Source organism: Engystomops pustulosus, chromosome 3 (genome assembly GCF_040894005.1).
Source record: "Engystomops pustulosus chromosome 3, aEngPut4.maternal, whole genome shotgun sequence".
NCBI classification, from domain to species: domain Eukaryota; kingdom Metazoa; phylum Chordata; class Amphibia; order Anura; family Leptodactylidae; genus Engystomops; species Engystomops pustulosus.
Window position 1 is genome coordinate 233,773,776 of NC_092413.1, and position 18,361 is coordinate 233,792,136.

At 50.1% G+C, this 18,361-nt stretch overlaps 1 protein-coding gene across 1 annotated transcript; it reads right to left on the reverse strand.

Moving 5' to 3' along the window:
- Window positions 1-3,771: 3,771 nt before the first annotated feature.
- Window positions 3,772-10,934, reverse strand: LOC140123033 (C-type lectin domain family 2 member D3-like). Its single transcript, XM_072144284.1, has 4 exons — window positions 10,793-10,934; window positions 5,912-6,081; window positions 4,448-4,563; window positions 3,772-4,022 (listed from the first exon to the last, which is right to left on the reverse strand). Exons 1-4 carry the CDS (start codon window positions 10,932-10,934, stop codon window positions 3,905-3,907), a joined length of 546 nt encoding a protein of 181 aa, XP_072000385.1. The 3' UTR covers window positions 3,772-3,904.
- Between the last annotated feature and the right edge of the window lie 7,427 nt (window positions 10,935-18,361).

Sequence of the window (18,361 nt, forward strand, 5' to 3'; positions counted from 1 at the left end):
TCTTCCATGTTCTGGTCCTATCCAATGGTACAACGTGTTTAGTCGGCTTCATTCTCTGAAAAACATTTCCCAATCCCCATTGATAAAACTGTTCGGCTCCTCGGTCCGGAGTGAAAACCAAACTTTTATTAGAGAGGGACGATGCTGTTTCCATGGGGCCCCTTAATTGGTATTCTGGCATCGGGTGCTAATTTCCATGATTATCTGACAAACCCGATGTAACCGGCTCCTAACGTTCCAGTTCTCACTGACTTTGTATAAATGTTCTGCTGATCCAAAGTGACTGAAACTCTCCGGCAGCAGGTTGTCCAGATGAAGGCCAAAGGGACGACCCTTTCAGCCGTAGAGAGAGAAGTTGGTCGTTCAGAGTCTGTGATTCTAAAAATTTTCCATCATTACAACAATAAAAACTCATTCAAGTCCCCCAAGAAGGGCGTCACCCGCGAGAGGACAGGATAATGCGGAGATAAAGTATACAATACACTGATTAGGGTTTTTCAAACGTGAATGATCCTTTATTCAGCAAACAAATATAATTGTGACGTTTCGGTCAATCTCTGACCTTCATCAGACACTTCATCATAACAAAGATTCATCCGTAAAAGTGTGAAGATAAATATTCGTGACCGTTCTCACCTCTCGCGTAACCCTTCTTGCCCTCTGTCACACAATTGGAGCCACTGACCTTCCAATTGCCGCCTGAAGGAGTTATACCGGTTAGACATGCCCTTGAGGGGAGGGAATTATTTTTTGGTTTATTCCTTTCCTTCACTCTCCTAATGCTTGGCTTCCGTCTCAGTTCACACAGTGAATTGTGTCCTGGACTCTCCATTAGGATTAGTTCTATCCCAAAGAAACCAGTGGAAGGCTACGTCCTGTATGTAACCAGCGCCGCTTGGCATGAAGGTCACGTTGGAACGCTTGATAATGGATTTTGTCGCAGATTTTCCAATCGCCAAATACCATCTTGTCTGCCTCGGCCTCTATGTACAGAAGTGACCGCAGCAGTAATGGGTCTCGCCAGGTCAGTGGATACAGAAGTGTTGGGTTATTGGGGGCACTGGGAAGGTTTTAGGGTCAATGTACTTCTCAGAAGATACTGATTCTCTTCTGGTGGAAAGATAATAGGACAATGATCCCTGGTGAAACACTTGGAGTGACTCTACAAGCAGAGCGCCCTCCAGAGGTTACAGTGTATTGACTCCTGTGTAGCACATTGCCTGCTGCAGTTACATCTCTACACAACATAAGCCTGGTCAGACGGGTTAATCTCTCTACCACCCTCTGTTTCTATGTCACATCCTGCGGTCCCTCACCAGATACAGAATTCAGACGCACAAAGAACCAGACGAGTGTGAATACAGTAATGTGCAAAATGTGCAGAGACCATTTATTACAAGATCCAGCGATGCCGACAGGACATGGAGAGAAGAAAGACAATCAATCATAGACCGCACCTGATGACCCCTGAGAGTACAGCCAGCAGGGCCTGGAAGACAGTAAGTAGACGTGATGATGGCCACCCATCCGTGCGTGCATGGTATCGCTCTATAAAACCACTTAGATGCTACGGCCATTATCAAATCTAGAAACTTAGAGGTTTGACCACCCAGGGTCAGAGTTCCAGTTTATACCCAGTTATCCATTTCATAAATCTGAGGAGCATTACAAGAAGGAGCTCAACCCCAATCTCCTGCAGCGTGGAGGCTCAGGCACATCAGGTCTCTACATGGTGGCAGCGTCAGATCCAGTCTCCTGAACATGTTCCTTTAAGAAAGTCTGAGGCTCTACACCAAGAAAGACCTTAAGAGCTTTAAATTCTGAACCTTAAACAGCAGAGATTTTTCGGAATAAATCCTTTTATTTCCCTCAGAGAAGGATCAAGCCCCATGTAAAATGAGCTCCTGCCAACACGGGGTGTTGGCCACGTGTTAGCATGTAACGGAATCAAGATGCACTGGGGCGGCCGATCGCATATGTTTCTATGTAAACCAATGCGATTGGCAATCAGTGCCCAGTGTCTCAGATTTACACAATACAAGACACCGGGCACTGATTGCCGATCGCATAGGATAAATAGAAACACATATGCGATCGGCCGCGGGCCGTTCTAGTGCACTCTGATTCCATTACAAAACGCAATCAAAACGCTAACATGTGGCATCACCCTTAATCCCAAACTATCCACTACTCACTTTACAAGCTCTCTGATAGCTCGCTGCCAGCCATGGTACCGTCGTCACAGGGACATTATCATCACGGCGGTTCAGCCACAGATTAGCAAGGGTCTGCTAGGCATGGATCACAGATTGATAAGCTTACTCTTAGGCTACAGGCACACGAATGTTACATCATTTAACTGATGGCCCCTGCACAGGAACGTGTTTTCACATATTTCACATGTTTTTCCTTGTGCATACTAATACAAGTCAATACTAATCATCCATGTGCAATTTGTATCAGTTTATAGATAACACAGTCATGTGGAGGTTGGGACAGGCTGGTGACATACAGAAGACACGGCTCATATCCTGATCCACGCTGATGACCAGGATCCATTGTCTGCAGCCTGAGAGCATTTGTGTGCATGAAGCCTTAGACGTATATAAAGTGCCGGTGCATTGCTTCATTATATTCCTGCCCCTTTCTGGCATCGTAGAAGACTCTATATTATCTCATGTACAAGAAATGGTCAGGTGCGAGACATTTAAAGGGATCCAAAAGGTTCAATACACAGAAAAAAACTAACAAAATGAGCAGTAAGCTTCATGGAAGACTCTGATTGGCTGGAAGTAATGCTTCTATTTGTGCTTCGATTTCCCGCTGGGAGAGAGGCAGAGGAGCTGCTACAGTTTACAGTCAAATGATTCTTACAGAAACCCGAGACCCAGACAATACAGAAACTTCTCTATCTGCACAGACGCGGTCACCCGGTCAGGGATCCCACCCGATCACTGCACAGACACGGTCACCCAGTCAGGGATCCCACCCGATCACTGCACAGACACGGTCACCCAGTCAGGGATCCCACCCGAACACTGCACAGACACGGTCACCCAGTCAGGGATCCCACCCGAACACTGCACAGACACGGTCACCCAGTCAGGGATCCCACCCGATCACTGCACAGACACGGTCACCCAGTCAGGGATCTCACCCGATCACTGCGCAGACACGGTCACCCAGTCAGGGATCTCACCCGATCACTGCGCAGACACGGTCACCCAGTCAGGGATCCCACCCGATCACTGCACAGACACGGTCACCCAGTCAGGGATCCCACCCGATCACTGCACAGACACGGTCACCCAGTCAGGGATCCCACCCGATCACTGCACAGACACGGTCACCCAGTCAGGGATCCCACCCGATCACTGCGCAGACACGGTCACCCAGTCAGGGATCCCACCCGATCACTGCACAGACACGGTCACCCAGTCAGGGATCCCACCCGATCACTGCGCAGACACGGTCACCCAGTCAGGGATCCCACCCGAACACTGCACAGACACGGTCACCCAGTCAGGGATCCCACCCGATCACTGCACAGTCATGGTCACCCAGTCAGGGCTCACACCTGATCACTGCACAGTCATGGTCACCCATTCAGGGCTCACACCTGATCACTGCACAGTCATGGTCACCCATTCAGGGCTCACACCTGATCACTGCACAGTCATGGTCACCCATTCAGGGCTCACACCTGATCACTGCACAGTCATGGTCACCCAGTCAGGGCTCACACCCGATCACTGCACAGACTCAGTCACCCGGTCCAGGATGACACCCGGTCAGTGCAGTCACCCAGTAGGAGGTCACATCCAGTCAATGACACAGCGCTCCTTGCAGGTTGCAAATTACAGTAAAAGCTGCAAATTTTGAGAAGATAAGACTGTGCTCCACATTAATGATTCAACGACTTTACACAGATCCATCGTCTTGCAGAAGAACAATCAAGAGCGACAAACTTCCCAGAATCCTCTACAATGCACTGGGGGACCCTCCTCTGGGGGTCATCATATCTACAAGAAACAGAGAAGATGTGGTTATTAACACTTCATATACCATCACACCACAAAACGCAGGACACCATCCAGGAGGACAGAAAGCTGGATAACAGGGCCAAGCACAACATGGTGGATCCCTTTATCTATCCCTGGTGGTCTAGGGCAGTAAGGTAATTCCCCCACCGGCATATTACTAGGCAATCCACCCCGGAGGTCAGACTGGGGGGCTTCAGCACTGGTAAAACCATATTGTTCTCTAGACTAGTGAGAACCCCAGAGTAGGGACTTCTTCAGGACTGTAAGATAAGCAAAGAGTGTTCATGTCCCTGGTGGTCAAGTGTGATGAAGGGGAGAACTATAAAAGATTTAATAGATCGCTCACTGCATGACTATCATACAACTCTTAATGAGGAGCCCAGTGCAGCCAAATTGTCACTCACTCTATCAGTCCAGTCCACACAGAACCGTCCAGTCGCCTCCAGTGTCCAGAACCCTCGTGCTTTATCAGGCCGACCCAGTAGTCTCCGGTCAGGTCATGGAGCAAACCAATCTCTTCCTATAATGTAAAGATAGCAACATATATACGATCCAGCATCTAATCCAGACAGAAGATGACAACCAGGTCTGACAAGATTACAGGTCGGGGTGAAGTTCTGTAGCAGAACTTTTATACCCCAGCCAAAGAAGGGCGCTGTCAACATATTGCCACAAAGCAGATAATGGAGATAGTGGGGGTCATTTACTAAGGGCCCGATTCACGTTTTCCCAACGTGTTACCCGAATATTTCCGATTTGCGCCGATTATCCCTGTATTGCCCCAGGATTTTGCCGCACGCGATCGGATTGTGGCGCATTGGCGCCAGGCATGCACGCGACGGAAATTGGGGGGGGGGGGCGTGGCCGAACGAAAACCCGATGGATTCAGAAAAAACGCTGCATTTAAAAAAAAAAATCGTGTTGCGGGACTCGCACTTACCTTCACCAAGTATAGGCACATGCATTCCGGCGGACCTCGGCGGACTTCAGCGCAGCAGCGCCACCTGGTGGACGGCGGAGGAACTGCCTTAGTGAATTGCCGGAAGACCCGAATCCACCGCACAGAACGCGCCACTGGATTGCGAATGGGCCGGGTAAGTAAATGTGCCCCAATGTGATGCTCACCAAAACCATGTGTTATCTATGTGTTGAAAACCTTCCAGATAACAGCGGTGCCATTATTGGTTGGTGGGAACATATGTCGAGGTGGCTCCTCAGTACAATCAGTTCAAAGCCCGAAGTCTTCCCTTTCCCGAAGTCTTCCCTTTCCCGAAGTCTTCCCTTTCCCGAAGTCTTCCCTTTCCCGAAGTCTTCCCTTTCCCGAAGTCTTCCCTTTCCCGAAGTCTTCCCTTTCCCGAAGTCTTCCCTTTCCCGAAGTCTTCCCTTTCCCGAAGTCTTCCCTTTCCCGAAGTCTTCCCTTTCCCGAAGTCTTCCCTTTCCCGAAGTCTTCCCTTTCCCGAAGTCTTCCCTTTCCCGAAGTCTTCCCTTTCCCGAAGTCTTCCCTTTCCCGAAGTCTTCCCTTTCCCGAAGTCTTCCCTTTCCCGAAGTCTTCCCTTTCCCGAAGTCTTCCCTTTCCCGAAGTCTTCCCTTTCCCGAAGTCTTCCCTTTCCCGAAGTCTTCCCTTTCCCGAAGTCTTCCCTTTCCCGAAGTCTTCCCTTTCCCGAAGTCTTCCCTTTCCCGAAGTCTTCCCTTTCCCGAAGTCTTCCCTTTCCCGAAGTCTTCCCTTTCCCGAAGTCTTCCCTTTCCCGAAGTCTTCCCTTTCCCGAAGTCTTCCCTTTCCCGAAGTCTTCCCTTTCCCGAAGTCTTCCCTTTCCCGAAGTCTTCCCTTTCCCGAAGTCTTCCCTTTCCTCCTTGTGTTCTCTTCTTACCTGGGTCTCCTGATCCGGGTTCAGCAGCTTTCCTCCTTCCAACTCACAAAACTCCCGGCTGGATTGCCAGTTTTTGGTATTTTGGGAAACATAGAAGCATTTATCGTCAGACTTTGTCCACTTATTGGGACAGGAGGAAGATTCAGGAGGACAGGAAGGACACTTGGAGGCTGCAAAGAAAATCAATTATCAATGTAAAACTCAGGATGAGCCTTCATCACATAGTGATTATATGGAGTATAGAGAAGGGTCTCCTCAGCAGGAGGCAGCTGGAGACTGTCACTAGGTGCTCGATGTCTCTCCTCTCAGCAGGGGGCAGCTGGGGGCTGTCACTAGGTGCTCGCTGTCTCTCCTCTCAGCAGGAGGCAGCTGGAGGCTGATACTAGGTGCTCATTGTCTCTCCTCTCAGCAGGGGCAGCTGGAGGATGACACTAGGTGCTCACTGTCTCTCCTCTCAGCAGGAGGCAGCTGGAGGCTGTCACTAGGTGCTCACTGTCTCTCCTCTCAGCAGGAGGCAGCTGGAGGCTGACACTAGGTGCTCGCTGTCTCTCCTCTCAGCAGGGGGCAGCTGGAGGCTGTCACTAGGTGCTCACTGTCTATCCTCTCAGCAGGAGGCAGCTGGAGGCTGACACTAGGTGCTCACTGTCTCTCCTCTCAGCAGGAGGCAGCTGGAGGCTGACACTAGGTGCTCGCTGTCTCTCCTCTCAGCAGGGGGCAGCTGGAGGCTGACACTAGGTGCTCGCTGTCTCTCCTCTCAGCAGGAGGCAGCTGGAGGCTGACACTAGGTGCTCGCTGTCTCTCCTCTCAGCAGGAGGCAGCTAGAGGCTGACACTAGGTGCTAACTGTCTCTCTTCTCAGCAGGGGGCAGCTGGAGGCTGACACTAGGTGCTCGCTGTCTCTCCTCTCAGCAGGGGGCAGCTGGAGGCTGACACTAGGTGCTCGCTGTCTCTCCTCTCAGCAGGAGGCAGCTGGAGGCTGACACTAGGTGCTCGCTGTCTCTCCTCTCAGCAGGAGGCAGCTAGAGGCTGACACTAGGTGCTAACTGTCTCTCTTCTCAGCAGGGGGCAGCTGGAGGCTGTCACTAGGTGCTAACTGTCTCTCCTCTCAGCAGGGGCAGCTGGAGGCTGATACTCGGTGCTCGCTGTCTATCCTCTCAGCAGGAGGCAGCTGGAGGATGACACTAGGTGCTCGATGTCTCTCCTCTCAGCAGAAGGCAGCTGGAGAAGACACTAGGTGCTCACTGTCTCTCCTCTCCAGAGGGGGAAGCTGGAGGCTGATACTAGGTGCTCATTGTCTCTCCTCTCAGCAGGGGCAGCTGGAGGCTGATACTCGGTGCTCGCTGTCTCTCCTCTCAGCAGGAGGCAGCTGGAGGCTGACACTAGGTGCTAACTGTCTCTCTTCTCAGCAGGGGGCAGCTGGAGGCTGTCACTAGGTGCTAACTGTCTCTCCTCTCAGCAGGGGCAGCTGGAGGCTGATACTCGGTGCTCGCTGTCTATCCTCTCAGCAGGAGGCAGCTGGAGGATGACACTAGGTGCTCGATGTCACTCCTCTCAGCAGAAGGCAGCTGGAGAAGACACTAGGTGCTCACTGTCTCTCCTCTCCAGAGGGGGAAGCTGGAGGCTGATACTAGGTGCTCATTGTCTCTCCTCTCAGCAGGGGCAGCTGGAGGCTGATACTCGGTGCTCGCTGTCTATCCTCTCAGCAGAAGGCAGCTGGAGAAGACACTAGGTGCTTGCTGTCTCTCCTCTCAGCAGGGGGCAGCTTGAGGCTGACAATAGCTGCCCACTGTCTCTCCTCTCAGCAAGGGGCAGCTGGAGGCTGTCACTAGGTGCTCGCATTCTCTCCTATCAGCAGGGGCAGCTGGAGGCTGTCACTAGGTGCTCAATGTCTCTCCTCATAGCAGGGGCAGCTGGAGGCTGACACTAGGTGCTCACTGTCTATCCTCTCAGCAGGGGGCAGCTGGAGGCTGTCACTAGGTGCTCAATGTCTCTCTTCTCAGCAGGGGGCAGCTGGAGGATGACACTAGGTGTTCAGTGTCTCTCCTCTCAGCAGGGGGCAGCTGGAGGCTGTCACTAGGTGCTCGCTGTCTCTCCTCTCAGCAGGGGGCAGCTGGAGGCTGATACTAGGTGCTCACTGTCTATCCTCTCAGCAGGAGGCAGCTGGGGGCTGTCACTAGGTGCTCACTGTATATCCTCTCAGCAGGGGGCAGCTGGAGGCTGATACTAGGTGCTCGCTGTCTATCCTCTCAGCAGGAGGCAGCTGGGGGCTGTCACTAGGTGCTCACTGTCTATCCTCTCAGCAGGGGGCAGCTGGAGGATGACACTAGGTGCTCGCTGTCTCTCCTCTCAGCAGGGGGCAGCTGGAGGCTGACACTAGGTGCTCGCTGTCTCTCCTCTCAGCAGGGGGCAGCTGGAGGCTGACACTAGGTGCTCGCTGTCTCTCCTCTCAGCAGGGGGCAGCTGGAGGCTGACACTAGGTGCTCGCTGTCTCTCCTCTCAGCAGAGAGCAACTGTAGGCTGTCACTAGGTGCTAACTGTCTCTCCTCTCAGCAGGGGGCAGCTGGTGTCTGTCACTAGGTGCTCATTGTCTCTCCTCTCAGCAGGGGGCAGCTGGAGGCTGATACTAGGTGCTCATTGTCTCTCCTCTCAGCAGGGGCAGCTGGAGGATGACACTAGGTGCTCACTGTCTATCCTCTCAGCAGGAGGCAGCTGGGGGCTGTCACTAGGTGCTCACTGTATATCCTCTCAGCAGGGGGCAGCTGGTGTCTGTCACTAGGTGCTCACCGTCTCTCCTCTCAGCAGGAGGCAGCTGGAGGCTGTCACTAGGTGCTTACTGTCTCAACTCTCAGCAGGGGGCAGCTGGTGTCTGTCACTAGGTGCTCATTGTCTCTCCTCTCAGCAGGAGGCAGCTGGAGGCTGTCACTAGGTGCTCATTGTCTCTCCTCTCAGCAGGAGGCAGCTGGAGGCTGTCACTAGGTGCTCATTGTCTCTCCTCTCAGCAGGAGGCAGCTGGAGGCTGTCACTAGGTGCTCATTGTCTCTCCTCTCAGCAGGAGGCAGCTGGAGGCTGTCACTCGGTGCTCATTGTCTCTCCTCTCAGCAGGGGCAGCTGGGGGCTGACACTAGGTGCTCACTGTCTCTCCTCTCAGCAGAGGGCAGCTGGAAGCTGTCACCAGGTGCTCACTGTCTCAGCCCCCAGCTGCCTCCTGCTGAGAGGAGAGACACTGAGCACCTAGTGTCAGCCTCCAGCTGCCCCCTGCTGAGAGGAGAGACAGCGAGCACCTAGTGTCAGCCTCCAGCTGCCTCCTGCTGAGAGGAGAGACAGTGAGCACCTAGTGACAGCCCCCAGCTGCCTCCTGCTGAGAGGAGTCACTAGGTGCTCACTGTCTCTCCTCTCAGCAGGAGGCAGCTGGGGGCTGTCACTAGGTGCTCACTGTCTCTCCTCTCAGCAGGAGGCAGCTGGAGGCTGTCACTAGGTGCTCACTGTCTCTCCTCTCAGCAGGGGGCAGCTGGAGGCTGACACTAGGTGCTCACTCTCTCCTCTCAGCAGGGGGCAGCTGGAGGCTAACACTAAGTGCTCAGTGTCTCTCCTCTCAGCAGGGGGCAGCTGTAGGCTAACACTAGGTGCTCGCTGTCTATCCTCTCAGCAGGAGGCAGCTGGATGCTGTCACTAGGTGCTCGCTGTCTCTCCTCTCAGCAGGAGGCAGCTGGAGGCTAACATTAGGTGCTCAGTGTCTCTCCTCTCAGCAGGAGTAGCTGGAGGCTGTCACTAGGTGCTCGCTGTCTCTCCTCTCAGCAGGGGGCAGCTGGAGGCTGTCACTAGGTGCTCGCTGTCTCTCCTCTCAGCAGGAGGCAGCTGGAGGCTGACACTAGGTGCTCAGTGTCTCTCCTCATAGCAGGGGGCAGCTGGAGGCTGTCACTAGGTGCTCAGTGTTTCTCCTCATAGCAGGGGGCAGCTGGAGGCTGTCACTAGGTGCTCGCTGTCTCTCCTCTCAGCAGGGGGCAGCTGGAGGCTAACACTAGGTGCTCAGTGTCTCTCCTCTCAGCAGGGGCAGCTGGAGGCTGTCACTAGGTGCTCACTGTCTCTCCTCTCAGCAGGGGGCAGCTGGAGGCTGTCACTAGGTGCTAGCTGTTTCTCCTCTCAGCAGAAGGCAGCTGGAGGCTGTCACTAGGTGCTCAGTGTCACTCCTCTCAGCAGGGGTAGCTGGAGGCTGTCACTAGGTGCTCAGTGTCTCTCCTCATAGCAGGGGGCAGCTGGAGGCTGTCACTAGGTGTTCGTTTTCTTTCCTCTCAGCAGGGGCCACCTGGAGGCTGTCAATAGGTGCCAAGTTTAATGATTGCAGGGAGAGTGTCATTTCAGAACTCCCACATTTATGTGCAATCTGAACCAGAATTCTGATGTAGATATCATTGTAAATTCCCAAAACACCAAAAAACTACAGTATGTTTAAAGCCCATGAACACTGCCTTAATGGGAGAAATTCAGATGTTCACTGTACTGAATAACCAGTGTATACAGCCTCAATATGATCCCAATGAAGCTCCAAGTCAGATCTGGAAATCAATCACTTGCCCATTATTACTCCTTGTATGGCCCCATGAGGAAGCAGTTGGGGTGTGAGCCACCTTCCTCCAAAAAAAAACTGCTGTAATGGGTAAGTGATGGTTACCATGATTTTTTTTAAATAGGTAAATGGGCAAGATTTCACATAAAAGAGGGAATCGGAGAAAGGACATAGATAGAGAATCGGAGATAGTTTAATAAAGCAAAATCATAAAAAAAACTTGTGACAGATTCCCTTTGTAGGGGTCATCCCATGAAAGACATGATGCGTTATACTGGAGAAATACATAATTTACATAATGAGTTTAGAGACGCTCACCAGCCTTATATGTAATAACAGCTCCTAGAAGTCCTCCCATGAGAAGACCAGGAATCCCTATCATCAGGAGTCCATTTCTGACACACCGGAATCTGCTTTGACCCTGTGAAGAGCAATAATCGTCATATTTCCCCTTCCTCATGTGTGAAAGCAAATTAATTAATAATTGTGAAAAAAAAATGTATTTGCACACAGGTATTGCCATTGACCTTTCCTAAGAATAGACAATGTACATCAGCGTTAAATATCATCTTTTTTTTCGGAGTCTTATCTAGACTCCCCCCCCCCCCATCTTCATCATCAAGAAAGCATTTATATGGTAACGTGTGAACTGGTATCTATAGCCTGTAAGGGGCAGACCCAGGATATTCACTATAAATAAAGTAACTTGGATGCTCTCGGAGAGGTGGAGCAGCAAGACATTGTCCATCTCCCTGAAGGTTGATGGGTCGGCTTTACGCGCCCCGTCTCTATGTCTTGTCTTCATATTCACACATACAGATATCAGGTTAATCCCTTGCATTTCTTGGGGGTTTGTCCGGGATCCAACAGTAATCAAAGGAAACAATCCATAGAGAACAGTGGCTGATCGGAGAGCAGGGAACCGCACTATTGGACGGGTGAGTAGGACCATTGCTTCTTGCTGTGCCTCCCTCTTGTATTAGCTGCTGTCCAGGTTTTCTTGTTGATTATGTGGAAAGTATGGACCTAGTTCTCTGAAGTTTTAGTTGTTGCTCGAACAAGAAACTGATAGTGAGATGTTCCTAGGTTTTGGAACTGGTGTTGTATGTCATGGTGAGGTATGAATTATTGGCGTACGCGTGGTGTATGACTTATTGAAGTTATTTACAGCTCCAGGGGCCATTGTAACATACGGCTGTGACTGATTCTACATATGAAGATGACTATTTGCTATTGTTTGAGGCCATTGTGCAGGGTGCCTAGCAGATTCAGGCGGTAGTCTAACCAGCTGCGATCGTAAGTTGACGCTAACGCTTGATTCAGTGGCAAATCATCAGGGTGATGTGTGAGAGTAAGGTGCATATTGGGTCTGCTGCACCTGGTGACATTTTGACAGATTTGTGGTCGTAGGGATCACATGGGGGGCGCTCAGGTGCATAGCGCCTTTAGGCTAGGGAAGTCCGATCACTTTCCTGTTGAAGTCCTAGAGATGGAAGCATCGGGGTCCAGGAGGAGCTTGAGAAGCAGAACAGACCTCTAAAGCATGAGGAGACACTGCAGCAGCTGTCTGAAAGTCAGAATATTTCTAGTTGCCCATGGCAACCAATCACAGCTGCCCTTTAAAATATTCGTGATCACTGGTAAAATGAAAGCTGAGCTGTGATTGGTTGCCATGGGCAACTAGAAATATTCTGACTGATAAATTGATAAATCAGCTATGGTATGAAAGGATGGCGATGCAAACATTTTTTCTCCAAAACTACCGTATATTCCGGCGTATAAGACGACTTTTGAAGACAGAAAAATCTTCTGTCTTGTCTGGGGTCGCCTTATACGCCGGTAATCCCGACCGCCCGCTGTGTATTCACGGCGGCGGTCGGGTCCCGGTGCATGGAGAGGGCTCACGGGCTGAGCCCTCTCCATAGCCGGTAAGTCTTTGCTGCATATTACAGCAAAGGCTTACCGGTAACACCCGCGATCGGTGCTAGCAGGTGTTTTCACAGCGATGGCTGCCGGCAGCCTCAAAAAGATAGCGGCGCATGTGCGCATACTCACCCTCCGGTGGCCCCGATGTCTTCAGTCTTCCGCGCCGTCTTCTTTCTTCTGCTGGGCGCCGCCATGTTTTTCCCCGGGGCGGCGCCTAGTATGACGTCAGCAGCGGCGCGTCATACTAGGCGCCTGCCGGGGAAGATCAATGGCGGCGCCCAGCAGAAGAAAGGAGACGGCGCGGAACACTGAAGACGAGCCGCGCGGACATCGGAGGAGCAGCGCAGCACATCGGGGCCACCGGAGGGTGAGTATATAAGTTATACTGGGGGCAGTGCTGTATACTACTGGGGGCAGTGCTGTATACTACTGGGGGCAGTGCTGTATACTACTGGGGGCTGGCAGGCTGTATACTACTGGGGGCTGGCAGGCTGTATACTACTGGGGGCTGGCAGGCTGTATACTACTGGGGGCTGGCAGGCTGTATACTACTGGGGGCTGGCAGGCTGTATACTACTGGGGGCTGGCAGGCTGTATACTACTGGGGGCTGGCAGGCTGTATACTACTGGGGGCTGGCAGGCTGTATACTACTGGGGGCTGGCAGGCTGTATACTACTGGGGGCTGGCAGGCTGTATACTACTGGGGGCTGGCAGGCTGTATACTACTGGGGGCTGGCAGGCTGTATACTACTGGGGGCTGGCAGGCTGTATACTACTGGGGGCTGGCAGGCTGTATACTACTAGGGGCTGGCAGGCTGTATACTACTGGGGGCTGGCAGGCTGTATACTACTGGGGGCTGGCAGGCTGTATACTACTGGGGGCTGGCAGGCTGTATACTACTGGGGGCTGGCAGGCTGTATACTACTGGGGGCTGGCAGTGCTGTATACTACTGGGGGCAGTGCTGTATTCTACTGGGGGCAGTGCTGTATTCTACTGGGGGCAGTGCTGTATACTACTAGGGGCAGTGCTGTATACTACTGGGGGCTGTGCTGTATACTACTGGGGGCAGGCTGTATACTACTGGGGGCTGTGCTCTATACTACTGGGGGCTGTGCTGTATACTACTGGGGGCAGTGCTGTATTCTACTGGGGGCAGTGCTGTATTCTACTGGGGGCAGTGCTGTATTCTACTGGGGACTGTGCTGTATACTACTGGGGACTGTGCTCTATACTACTGGGGGCTGTGCTCTATACTACTGGGGGCTGTGCTCTATACTACTGGGGGCTGTGCTGTATACTACTGGGGGCTGTGCTCTATACTACTGGGGGCTGTGCTCTATACTACTGGGGGCTGTGCTGTATACTACTGGGGGCAGGCTGTATACTACTGGGGGCAGTGCTCTATACTACTGGGGACTGTGCTCTATACTACTGGGGGCAGTGCTCTATACTACTGGGGGCAGTGCTCTATACTACTGGGGGCAGTGCTGTATACTACTGGGGGCAGTGCTGTATACTACTGGGGGCAGTGCTGTATACTACTGGGGGCAGTGTTGTATACTACTGGGGGCTGTGCTGTATACTACTGGGGACTGTGCTCTATACTACTGGGGGCAGTGCTCTATACTACTGGGGGCAGTGCTGTATACTACTGGGGGCTGGCAGGCTGTATACTACTGGGGGCTGTGCTCTATACTACTGGGGACTGTGCTCTATACTACTGGGGGCAGTGCTCTATACTACTGGGGGCAGTGCTGTATACTACTGGGGGCAGTGCTGTATACTACTGGGGGCAGTGCTGTATACTACTGGGGGCAGTGCTGTATACTACTGGGGGCTGTGCTGTATACTACTGGGGGCTGTGCTGTATACTACTGGGGGCAGTGCTGTATACTACTGGGGGCAGTGCTGTATACTACTGGGGGCAGTGCTGTATACTACTGGGGGCAGTGCTGTATACTACTGGGGGCTGTGCTGTATACTACTGGGGGCTGTGCTGTATACTACTGGGGGCAGTGCTGTATACTACTGGGGGCAGTGCTGTATACTACTGGGGGCTGGCAGGCTGTATACTACTGGGGGCAGGCTGTATACTACTGGGGGCAGTGCTGTATACTACTGGGGGCAGTGCTGTATACTACTGGGGGCAGTGCTGTATACTACTGGGGGCTGTGCTGTATACTACTGGGGGCTGGCAGGCTGTATACTACTGGGGGCTGGCAGGCTGTATACTACTGGGGGCAGTGCTGTATACTACTGGGGGCAGTGCTGTATACTACTGGGGGCAGTGCTGTATACTACTGGGGGCAGTGCTGTATACTACTGGGGGCAGGCTGTATACTACTGGGGGCAGGCTGTATACTACTGGGGGCAGGCTGTATACTACTGGGGGCAGTGCTGACGTCTTGGGTAAGGAACTGCAGGACAACTTCTGCCTTTTTTTTCTTATCACTGGAGAGTTATGCTACACAGAGATGAAGATATATCTCCACACTGTGCAACTAAAAATATCACCGTCACTACAGCACAATGTCACCTGGATAACAATGTCCTACTCTGTGCTCCTAAATAATATTTACCACTCACAACACAACTGACCACACTGTGCCCCCCACAAATAAATACACACAAAACACACCCCCATAACAAAAACCATACTGTGCTCAAATAGTACATTGTGATTACATGCACACCCCTGAGTAAATCATATGATACACCTAATGAATTAAATTGGACATCATTCCCTTTAATTAATTACATAATATATCATTTCCAATGAATCATTTCATCTATAGTCTTATAGTGCTCCTACGTATTTATTATGTTTTATGCTCTACTTAATTATTCTTCTAATATTTACTGCTTTTATCAAATATTTTATATAAAAGTCCTAATAAATACTTATATTCAGTATAAATTGGGACAACACAGTACAACTACTCCAATCCTGTATATATGGGCACAGCACAGTACTACTACTCCAATCCTGCATATATGGGCACAGCACAGTACTACTACTCCAATCCTGCATATATGGGCACAGCACAGTACTACTACTCCTATCCTGTATATATGGGCACAGCACAGTACTACTACTCCTATCCTGTATATATTAGCACAGTACTACTACTCCTATCCTGTATATATTGGCACAGTACTACTACTCTTATCCTGTATTTATTAGCACAGTACTACCACTCCTATCCTGTATATATGTATGAGGAAGGAAAAAAATGAAGTGCACGTGGAGCGCTAAAATTGCCTGTACCCGGATAAAAAGAATAGATTCTTCCCAAAAAGCAAGAGGAATAGTCTTTAAAAAATAGAGTTTTATTTACCTTTATCTTAAAAGGAGTAATGCCAGGTTACAATAAGTCCTAAATGACGCGTTTCGGGTCCACGACCCTTTCTCAAATAACGGACAGGAAGATCTTCCTGTCCGTTATTTGAGAAAGGGTCGTGGACCCGAAACGCGTCATTTAGGACTTATTGTAACCTGGCATTACTCCTTTTAAGATAAAGGTAAATAAAACTCTATTTTTTAAAGACTATTCCTCTTGCTTTTTGGGAAGAATCTATTCTTTTTATCCGGGTACAGGCAATTTTAGCGCTCCACGTGCACTTCATTTTTTTCCTTCCTCATACACATTTGTTCAACCGGCCCCCAGTGGTGTCCGGTGATCTTGAAGTTGTGAGAGCTGCTCTTTATAGTCATCTACCCGTGAACTATTTCCCAATCTGAAGACTACATCTACATCAACTTCCCCCCCTGGTGATCATCGTGCCTGCAACACGCACCTACTGTTGATATCATATATGCCTTACTCCAAGAGAAACCAAAGGTGAGCACCCTAGGCCATTCTTTTGCCGATTCTCTGACGTTATCACCCGAGGCGCCGTCCTCTGTTGCTTTTCTTTTTTTCGTACCTCCATCCTGTATATATGGGCACAGTACTACTACTCCTATCCTGTATATATGGGCACAGCACAGTACTACTACTACTCCTATCCTGTATATATGGACACAGCACAGTACTACTACTACTCCTATCCTGTATATATGGACACAGCACAGTACTACTACTCCTATCCTGTATATATGGGCACAGCACAGTACTACTACTCCTATCCTGTATATATGGGCACAGTACTACTACTCCTATCCTGTATATATGGGCACAGTACTACTACTCCTATCCTGTATATATGGGCACAGCACAGTACTACTACTCCTATCCTGTATATATGGGCACAGCACAGTACTACTACTCCTATCCTGTATATATATGGGCACAGCACAGTACTACTACTCCTATCCTGTATATATATGGGCACAGCACAGTACTACTACTACTCCTATCCTGTATATATGGACACAGCACAGTACTACTACTCCTATCCTGTATATATGGGCACAGCACAGTACTACTACTCCTATCCTGTATATATGGGCACAGTACTACTACTCCTATCCTGTATATATGGGCACAGTACTACTACTCCTATCCTGTATATATGGGCACAGCACAGTACTACTACTCCTATCCTGTATATATGGGCACAGCACAGTACTACTACTCCTATCCTGTATATATATGGGCACAGCACAGTACTACTACTCCTATCCTGTATATATATGGGCACAGTACTACTACTCCTATCCTGTATATATATGGGCACAGTACTACTACTCCTATCCTTTATATATGGGCACAGTACTACTACTCCTATCCTGTATATATATGGGCACAGTACTACTACTCCTATCCTGTATATATATGGGCACAGTACTACTACTCCTATCCTGTATATATATGGGCACAGTACTACTACTCCTATCCTGTATATATATGGGCACAGTACTACTACTCCTATCCTGTATATATATGGGCACAGTACTACTACTCCTATCCTGTATATATGAGCATAGCACAGCACTACTACTCCTATCATGTATACATGGACACAGCACAGTACTACTACTCCTATCCTGTATATATGGACATAGCACAGTACTACTACTCCTATCCTGTATATATGGGCACAGCACAGTACTACTACTCCTACCCTCTATATATGGGCACAGCACAGTACTACTACTCCTACCCTGTATATATGGACACAGCACAGTACTACTACTCCTATCCTGTATACATGGACACAGCACAGTACTACTACTCCTATCCTGTATATATGGACATAGCACAGTACTACTACTCCTATCCTGTATATATGGGCACAGCACAGTACTACTACTCCTATCCTATATATATGAGCACAGCACAGTACTACTACTCCTACCCTGTATATATGGGCACAGCACAGTACTACTACTCCTATCCTATATATATGAGCACAGCACAGTACTACTACTCCTACCCACTATATATGGGCACAGCACAGTACTACTACTCCTACCCTGTATATATGGACACAGCACAGTACTACTACTCCTACCCTGTATATATGGACACAGCACAGTACTACTACTCCTATCCTGTATATATGGGCACAGTACTGCTACTCCTATCCTGTATATATGGGCACAGTACTGCTACTCCTATCCTGTATTTATGGACATTGCACAGCACAGTACTACTACTCCTATCCTGTATTTATGGACATTGCACAGCACAGTACTACTACTCCTATCCTGTATATATGGGCACAGCACAGTACTACTACTCCTATCCTGTATATATGGCCACAGCACAGTACTACTACTTCTATCCTGTATATATGGCCACAGCACAGTACTACTACTTCTATCCTGTATATATGGCCACAGCACAGTACTACTACTCCTATCCTGTATATATGAGCTCAGCACAGTACTACTACTCCTACCCTGTATATATGGACACAGCACAGTACTACTACTCCTATCCTGTATATATGAGCACAGCACAGTACTACTACTCCTATCCTGTATATATGGGTACAGCACAGTACTACTAC